This window comes from Zootoca vivipara, chromosome 12 (assembly GCF_963506605.1).
Source record: "Zootoca vivipara chromosome 12, rZooViv1.1, whole genome shotgun sequence".
NCBI lineage: Eukaryota > Metazoa > Chordata > Lepidosauria > Squamata > Lacertidae > Zootoca > Zootoca vivipara.
This window is the reverse complement of record NC_083287.1, coordinates 24,296,453-24,306,226: the sequence shown is the minus strand read 5'-3', so window position 1 is coordinate 24,306,226 and position 9,774 is coordinate 24,296,453. Positions and strand designations below refer to the sequence as shown.

At 40.9% G+C, this 9,774-nt stretch overlaps 1 protein-coding gene across 1 annotated transcript; it reads left to right on the top strand.

The window, feature by feature from the left end:
• The first annotated feature begins 2,319 nt into the window (after positions 1-2,319).
• On the top strand, positions 2,320-9,749 carry CCDC126 (coiled-coil domain containing 126). Its single transcript, XM_035130086.2, has 4 exons — positions 2,320-2,598; positions 4,465-4,541; positions 6,313-6,702; positions 8,142-9,749. Exons 3-4 carry the CDS (start codon positions 6,465-6,467, stop codon positions 8,315-8,317), a joined length of 414 nt encoding a protein of 137 aa, XP_034985977.1. The 5' UTR covers positions 2,320-2,598; positions 4,465-4,541; positions 6,313-6,464; the 3' UTR covers positions 8,318-9,749.
• The last annotated feature ends 25 nt before the right edge of the window (positions 9,750-9,774 follow it).

The window sequence follows — 9,774 nt, the reverse complement described above, 5'->3', positions numbered from 1 at the left end:
TTTTTAAAGCCCTTTATAGCCCAGGTGGCGCTGTGGTTAAACCACTGAGCCTAGGGCTTGCTGATCAGAAGGTCGGCGGTTCGAATCCCTGTGACGGGGTGAGCTCCCGTTGCTTGGTCCCAGCTCCTGCCAACCTAGCAGTTCGAAAGCACGTCAAAATGCAAGTAGATAAATAGGAACCGCTACAGCGGGAAGGTAAACAGTGTTTCCATGTGCTGCTCTGGTTTGCCAGAAGCGGCTTTGTCATGCTGGCCACATGACCTGGAAGCTATACGCCGGCTCCCTCGGCCAATAATGCGAGATGAGCGCGCAACCCCAGAGTCGGTCACGACTGGACCTAATGGTCAGGGGTCCCTTTACCTTTACCTTATATTTGTTTTAGGAGTGAGCTGGAGAAACTGATTGAAGTGTGTAATGGGCAAATCAGAGGCTACACAATGACCTAGGACTAGGTACATAATCTCCCCTGCCTCTACTCGCCCACCACCTCTGCAATCCCTGTAACAGGCCTTGAAACAAACATTCCAGTAGCACCTTAGAGGCCAACTAAGTTTATTATTGGTATGAGCTTTTGTGTGCATGCACACTTCTTCAGAATCACAGACCTATTCTGTTGCCTGGCATGCCTGCACATGTTGTTGACTTGTGAGCAGCATGCATTGCCCAAGCAGTCACAGTATGCTGGATTATGTATACTTTTTAAAAAAAATTAGGAATCATCTCTTTCCCATTCTCCCACACTCTTAAGACTGATACCAATGCAGACTTTATAAGTTCTAACACCAAGCCATCTCCTTTCTCCTCATTCCTCTTTGCTTAACATCCAGCCTCGTGATGAGTTCTGCACAAAAAAAAAAAGCTAGTCTATTATATTGATTGGCCTAATTACTTCAAAAATTATGCATGCATGGGAGAAGTTTGGGTTTTTAAATAGCAGTTCCCCAACGCCACCCAGCAAACTCGTTTTGTAAGTGAGAAGAGTTTTAAAAGCAGTTTGTGTTATAGTGAGTGCTCTTCAGAGAGTGGCGGAAAATTCCATTGGGATACACCTAAAATAAGGCTGAAATCATATACATATTTAATTGGGTGTTAATTCAGTGGGACTGAATTGGATTGCACTGTAAAATTGGATTCTGGACAGTTAGAATCCTAAAGTCTTACATTAGCAAAAGAGGTGGTTGGGTTTATAAGTCAAAAGACTCACAATGAACTTGATGGAATTGGAGAACCAAATACATCACACCTGTCTCATATACCTGCTGCAGAGGATATGATTAACTCTGCCCTCAGTCATAGCACAACCCAGCAGCTTAGCTGCCAAGTATCCCGTTTTTCACCGGAAACCCCCAGATTTTAATCCGTTTCCCGCTGTTCTCCCTAATGGAGAAAAATCCCGGAAATCCCCCGGATGTCCTACCTGCCAGGGAGCCTCCATTTTGGATGCCGCTCTTCCCATGTGTGGGCACCGGAAATCGGGAAGAGCGGCCCCGGAAGTTGCTTCTACGCAACGCTGCTGCTGATCCCGCATTTTTCAGCGGGAGACTTGGCAGGTATGCCCAGCAGCACATTTATAGGCAACCTATACTATAATAAGATGATCAAGCAGACAGTGAGGCATAATAATTGGACAAATAGGCCAAATGACAGGACACAACGTGGGAGTCCTCTAGCTGACAAAAACTGCCAATATACAGGTGAAACTCAGAAAATTTGAATATCGTTGAAAAGTGCATTTATTTCAGTAATCCAACTTTTTATTTTTTATTTTAATTTTTAGAAATGCTTTCTTTTGGAAATTCCACAGTAATAAAACAAATAGTTACAATAATACAAAAATAAACATCTCTATTACATCTCTTTAATTACATTCCATTTATAATTGTCTTGCTTTGCACGTCATGCATCTCATACAGTATATTGGTTTTACCTTTTAAGTTGCATTACTTAAATAAATGCACTTGTCGACAATATTCTAATTTTCCGAGTTTCACCTCTAATTACTATTCATGTAATATACTGTACTATTTATTTAAGTAAATTAGTACACGTATTTATCGGTAAGGGGGGGAAAAGCCTGTTGGGCATTTAAAACGAAACTAGGGCATGGGTTGAAAGCAGAAATGCAAACTTTCGGATTGCAACGAGTAAAAACTTCTGATGAAACGTCAGATCAGACATACACGGTCTATCATCACTGATGTTACTGATGTTTAGTTTTATATCCGAGACTTTCCCTCCGTATTCGGTGCTCCCCCCCCCAACTTCCCCTAAGTAGCCGGAAGTGAAGTCCGCATGCGCCTCGGCCGCGCTGGTCTTCCTATGTACAACGCAGTAAGCGGAGGCTGGCGTCCGACGGGCGGAGCTTAACCGGGGCGTTTGCCGTGCGCGCGGAGAGCTCCGGCAGAGCGTGCGGGGTTGCATGGTAACCCCCGTTGAGGTTCGGAGAGCGTGATCTGGATGAGAAGGAGATCGCGGGCCGGAAGGGCGGACGCGCTTGCGTACGGTATATGGCTTAGGTGGGCTGGAGAGCATAAAATGCTGATGGACAGCTCATGGCCCTTGGGGAGCCCTGCGTTTTCAGCCAGCTGTGCTTGCAAGGTAAGATTGGATGTTTGTTTCCTTTGAAGCAGAGGTGACGACGCGTTCCATGCAAAACCTCATGTTTCTTTCGCAATGGCAACTTCCCGGTTTAAAAAGGAAGGGTGTTGTGTTACGGCTCTCCTGCCCTGAATCCCTAAATTCTCCTGTGCCTTCAGAAATCCACTCCCCGCCATTTCTCTCTTTTTCAGCTTTCTGTTTGTAGGCTGCAAAACTGAGCAAGGTTCTTTTTTAGACCGACTTTCTGCTGATGGTAGACTTACACTTAACTGAATCGTTATGTTTCGTTTGGCTTTCCCTTTCAATATTCTTTTAATTTGTTACACTCAAAAGACTTCGCCAGGTCAATGCCAGAGACTAATAGCGCAATCCTATATAGTGTATATATATTTACTTGGAAGTAAGCCGAACCGAGCCCCGATGTGCTTTCTGTGCGGGATCACACTCTTTCAAGTACCAGATAGGTAGGTGTACACTGCCTGGTGTAAAAATACACAAGCTTCTGTGTTACATGGAACTCTTTATTCAGATTTATTGCAACTCCAGAGTTTGGAGTACAGTAGTGCTGCATAAATGTTGCTAAGAGAATGAAACACTGTTTTTGAGAGAGTCTTGCAGTATGACCTAGGAAGTAGCTGATGTAGCCCATCTGCCTTTTTTATCTAGATGTGGGTTAATCCACAGAGCCTAGGGCTTGCCGATCAGAAGGTCGGCGGCTTGTTCGGTCCCAGCTCCTGCCAACCTAGCAGTTCAAAAGCATGTAAAAGTTAAAGTAGATAAATAGGTACCGCTCCGACGGGAAGGTAAATGGCGTTTCCGTACGCTGTTCTGGTTCTCCAGAAGCGGCTTAGTCATGCTGGCCACATGACCTCGAAGCTGTACTCGGTCAGTAAAGCGAGATGAGCTCCGCAACCCCGGAGTCGTCCGTATTGGACCTAAGGGTCAGGGGGTCCCTTTACCTTTATCCATTTGGTATAGATCAGGTAGCTTGGCTTTGTTGTCTATGGATGGATAGCGAGTATCTAATTAATTAATTAATCATTCTCTCCCCAGTTCATAAATCAGTGGTTTGGAATTGCTTTCCTCCTTTTCAATGCAATGTTTAAAGGTAAAGGGACCCCCAACCATTAGGTCCAGTTGTGACTGACTCTGGGTTTGCGGCGTTCATATCGTGTTATTGGCTGAGGGAGCCAGCGTACAGCTTCCAGGTCATGTGGCCAGCATGACAAAGCCGCTTCTGGTGAACCAGAGCAGCACACGGAAATGCCATTTACGTTCCTGCTGTAGCGGTACTTTTTATCTACTTGCACTTTGACGTGCTTTTGAACTGCTAGGTTGGCAGGAGCAGGGACCAAGCAACGGGAGCTCACCCCGTCGCGGGGATTTGAACCGTCGACCTTCTGATCGGCAAGCCCTAGGCACTGGTTTAACCCACAGTGCCACCCGCATCCCTAATGCAGTGTTTACTTTGTAGCAAAAATGGTAAATTTGCCTGATGAAGAGTTTTATAATAATAAAGCCTGCTAAACAAAGCACAAAAGAAATATAAGAGGTATTATGAAATAATTGTTTATTATTAGAAATTGAGGGTTAAGCAGAATGTGGATTAAGCTAGGATTCATTTTTTTCATGCATAGATGTGACCTAGAGGTAATAGCACAAATACTGATTGGGGTGAGTGGGTTAGTCATTTATTATATTGTAAATGATTAATAATTTCAAATTAGAACTTTAAGTATTTTGTGGTTTTAGGGATTAACTATGAAATTTTATTATTTTATCTTGCATAATATTTTCTCAATTATATCTACATTCCTAGTGGTAACAACCTAAATGAACTCTCACCTTTTCTTCTTCTCTTGAAAGATTCCCCATCTAAATGGCTGCCAGTTGGGCTATTTGCTCTGATAACTAAAGAAAGCATCAGACTAGCTAATGTACCGGTAAGTTAATTTATACTGCCTTTAACATTTTTGACTTGCAGTCTGTTGATCAGTTCTGGGCTACTCCAGTTCAAATGATAGTTTTATTAAAGCAAATAAACTGCAAATTATATTTATCTCCAAAAGGCACCTGTTTTGTGATTTTGATAATATGCCATTTTTATTTGTTAGTTTTAATTAAATAATGGATTAATCTGATAAGGCACATTATTAATTAAAACATGTTTAGTTTATAACAACCATGATAAGACTTAAAGGACAATCCTATACATTTAGAAGATGTCTCACTTTGTCCAATGTGCTTGGTTTGCAGATTCTAATGTGTTTAGGAATGCAGCTTAAAAGTTACCTAGGAATGACTGTGCAATTCTATGCATGCCTACATACATAGAAAAATAAGTCCTACTTTTTTTTGTGGGATGTGCTCTCAAGGAGGTACACATAGTAGTGGTGGGGAACTTGTCCTTCAGAATGAACTGGACCAACATTTGCCCTGGCACACATGACTCAATAGTCAAGAATGATGGAAGTTTTAGTCCAGCAACATCTGGAAGGCTACAGCTTTCCCACGCTGTGTATAGTGGCACTTACGTGGCACTTCTGAGTAGACATGTGGATTGCTCTCTCACTGTTTTCTGATGTGCTCCTAGTGCTTCATATACTTACTGTGTAAAGTAGGCCATTGTTATTCCCATATTATACAGGTGAAACTCAGAAAATTAGAATATCGCCAAAAAGTGCATTTATTTCAGTAACACAATTTAAAAGGTGAAACCAATATATGAGATAGATGCATAACATGCAAAGCAAGATATGTCAAGCCTTTATTTGTTGTAATTGTAATTATTCGTCGTTAGGCAGGTCAATGGGACGTGGGTGGCACTGTTAAACCACCGAGCCTAGGGCTTGCCAATCAGAAGGTCGGCGGTTCGAATCCCCGTGATAGGGTGAGCTCCAGTTTATGAACCCTTCAGTTTATGAACAGACTTCCGGAACCAATTGTGTTCATAAACCGAGGTACCACTGTACAATACTGTCATAGGGACACGGGTGGCGTTGTGGGTTAAACCACAGAGCCTAGGGTTTGCCAATCAGAAGGTCGGTGGTTCGAATCCCCCTGACGGGGTGAGCTCCCATTGCTTGGTTCCAGTTCCTGCCAACCTAGCAGTTCGAAAGCACGTCAAAGTGCAAGTAGATAAATAGGTACCACTACAGCGGGAAGGTAAACGGCGTTTCCGTGTGCTGCTCTGGTTCGCCAGAAGCGGCTTTGTCATGCTGGCCACATGACCTGGAAGCTGTACGCCGGCTCCCTTGGCCAATAACGCGAGATGAGCGCTGCAACCCCAGAGTCAGTCGCGACTGGACCTAATGATCAGGCGTCCCTTTACCTTTACGTGGGTCATTTATAAATGGAATGTAATTCATGAAATGTAATAGCAATGTTTATTTTTGAATTATTGTAACTATTTGTTTTATTACTGTGGAATTTCCAAAAGAAAGCATTTGTAAAAATAAAAATAATAAATAATAATTTGCATTACTGAAATAAATGCAATTTCGATGATATTCTAATTTTCCGAGTTTCACCTGTAGATGTAGAGCTAAAGTAGTGTAGATACCAGACAAGTTCACGGTTGAACTGCCTGGTGGCAAATCATAGGCTTTGTTTAATTTACGTGTATCTGATGAATGGTGAAGTTGAAGTTGGTCATAATAAAGCTCATCTTACAAAGACTTAAGACTGATAATATTTTTAAAAATAATGTTTCAGGAATCAGCCATGTCCATTGGGAAAAGTTTACAGAATGATCTCTCCGGAAGGGTAACTCTGTTGTGAAGATTTTTTATTTTCTTTTAAACTACCATGAAAAGACTGTGACTTGAGCCTTGGTTCCTTATGTTGACATTTTGGCCTGCTCAGAAATGTTTTTTGCATTTTCAAGAAAAAACGTGTCCCAGAAATTGAGCTTACTTCTGCTGGTGTTTGGTTTTATCTGGGGCATAATGTTACTGCGCTACACCTTTCAGCATCCAAGGCAACAGAGCAGTGCTGAATTGCGTGAACAAATACTTGACTTAAGTAAAAGGTATGTTAGAGCACTGGCAGAAGAAAACAAGAATATAATGAATGGTGGTAATGGAGTCTCGATGGCAGGATACGGTAAGACATAATAAATGTCTCTATTTAACTCTTAATTTTAGAATTATGAAATGCAATACCAAGCATACTTTCAAAAGTTCCTATTTTGTAAAACTAATGTCTAATGTCTTATTAACAGGGAAACTGTTATGGAAACGATCGTGGCTATGAAATCCCACATTCAGCTGAGGTTAAGAAATGCACAGTGTTTTATATCCTTGAGAAAAGTCATTGGTTTATTAAGGGTATTAGGATACACATAATATTCATTTGTATATGAATTGTATATCCATATTTTGGAGTCCTAGATAATTCCACACCTGGAAAAGTTTAACAGAAGTAGTAAAGGCATCAAATTGGAAAAAAACTAGAATTGGCTAGGTATATAATTTTGAAAACTGTACACTGTAGAATACGGTGGTACCTTGGTTCTCAAACTTAATCTGTTCTGGAAGACGGCTTTTGATTGGCTGCAGGAGCTTCCTGCACTCATGCGGAAGCCATCGAAGCCACGTCAGATGTTCAGCTTCCGAATAACGTTTGCAAACCGGAACACTTACTTTTGGGTTTGCGGCGTTTGGAAGCCAAGCTGTTTGGGAACCAAGGTACCACTGTATCAGGATTAGAGAGCAGCTGGTGGAATTAAATGCATATGTTAAAACACAGTAATTCTTTTTTATATGCTATGCACAAATATTTCCTAGAACTCACTAGCAGTGGTGTGGATAAACAACAACAAGAAGAAAACAAAGAGAGATGGCTAGTTCTGTGCCAGTTGGACTGAATGAAATGAGAAAGAATAAGAAATCCATTCTCTGTGTGAATGTTCCTGAAGAAAAAACCTAGATGAAGCAAATAAATAAATAACCAATATAACTAGATATGTTATTCAACGCCTAAATGCAATAACTGGAAAGGGGTGCGTCTAGGACCAATAAAACAAAAATTTGGTTATGGGGGGACTTGCATCTCTATTGGTAATTTCTGTTTTTCTGCTATCTTGGCACAGTAAATCTCTGAGCCTCTTGGGCTTGCCGATCGGAAGGTCGGCGGTTCGAATCCCCATGATGGAGTGAGTTCCCGTTGCTCTGTCCCAGATCCTACCAACCTAGAAGTTCGAAAGCACACCTGTGCAAGTAGATAAATAGGTACCACTGTGGCGGGAAGGTAAACAGCGTTTCTGTGCACTCTGGTTTCTGTCACGGTGTCGCCAGAAGCGGTTTAGTCATGCTGGCCACATGACCCAGAAAGCTGGCTGTGGATAAACGCCGGCTCCCTCGGCCTGAAAGAGAGATGAGCGCCGCAACCCCATAGTTGCCTTTCACTGGACTTAACTGTCCAGGGGTCCTTTACCTTTTTTTACCTTTAGTATGAGCACCTATGCTTCTTTCACTATCAGTAGTTCCATTGTGGAGTGCAAAATAGACAGGATTCCTTTCTGTGTTTCTGTTTTTCTCTAGCTGATCTAAGACGAACGATTGCAGTTCTTCTAGATGACATCTTGCAACGCTTGGTCAAACTGGAAAGCAAGGTTGATTACATGGTTGTAAATGGCTCGGCAACAAATACTACAAATGGGAACTTGATGCCAGCAACTACAAGCAAACGGGTAAATGCAGTAAACAACATAAGATAGCAGATACAGGTGCACAAAGTGATTCTGAATGCTATCTAGTTCTGCTACAGTAGAAAACACAAGCCAACTGCTGGCAAGGAGGTCTGCATCCTGTTGCAACAGGAAATGCTGAATACAGTTCTAACTTCTTTTATATCAAGCTCTAAAACCTTTTAAAGATAGGTCTTTCATAAAGCAACACTGTACAACATCTTATTTAAAAGAGATGCTGGGAACCTAGCTAGTGTAGTAAGACAAGTAGATAATGTGTACATCCATATGTGAGGTTCTATGATAATCATTGAGATTATGATCATGAAAAAGAGGTAGATTTAATATCTAAATATCGTATTTAAATTTAAATCTAACATATCTTGGGAAATTTTAGCTTAATCTTGTGATCTGGTTTACTAATGCATAGCAATGAAGGATAATGCCTTTAACATGAGTGCTGGAAATTTATGTATGTGTAAAGTATATTTTAACATCACCTTTGGCTGATTGATTTCTACAATTGATATCATGTGGATAACATCCTAAAATGGTGATCCAAAGAATGTCTTTTATTTGCACTATCTGTGAAATATCTAGAGAGAATGTATTAAAAATACGATTGTTTGTAAAAGCTGAAAAGGGCGACCTGCCCAAGTGCACACACACACACTTGCTACAGAATTAGGGCACTTAGATGATCAAAGATAATCTGTGATGGTACATAGCTGTTAACAATAAATAAATGTATGTATTTAGCAACTGAAGATAAAAACCTTAAGTGATAGAAGCCACACTTACCAGATATTGAACACTGCTAGCTTTTCATTCATTGTTTTTTTTTGGGGTGAATATTTGAGTATCCTACAGCCTATGATGAATGTAACACTAGTTCTTTAGTTACTCTTTTTAAAGAAAACCAAGAGTGACAAGCTGAATTTAGATGAAGGGAAGCAAGACACTTTGATACTTACTGAAAAGATGAGCTACAGGGGTGCAGTCTGTCAGGCACTGCTGCTTTGCAGTGGCCTTTTGAATGAGTGTTGGTTGTGAAACAGTAGTAAAACCTGGTGGATTTGAACCCAAGCTCTTCCATGGTGGACTTTAAATTGAGTGGGAGCAAAGGTGAAAATTGCCTTATATCCATGTTAGCCTTATAGCAGAGAATTTGCAGCAAGGGCACACTATGTTACACAGTGTGCTTTTTGTATCCTAAATTATAAAAATGAAGTGCCAGTCTGAGTTTTTGCATCTATACAGAATGATCTCTAAAGGGTTTGTTTTGGTATTTTATGCTTAAAATATGCTGTGTAGTTTTTCTTTTTTCTTTTTAAAGAACTTTTATTTAAAGGGAGAACAATATTTGCGGTGCTAGATTATATACCGTCCTGAATTATTATCCCTGCAGATGATGATAGCATCTGGATAGATTAAAATAAATAAAGTGAAATATATGGTCAAAGGTTTTGAGTGTCCAATAAGTTCTT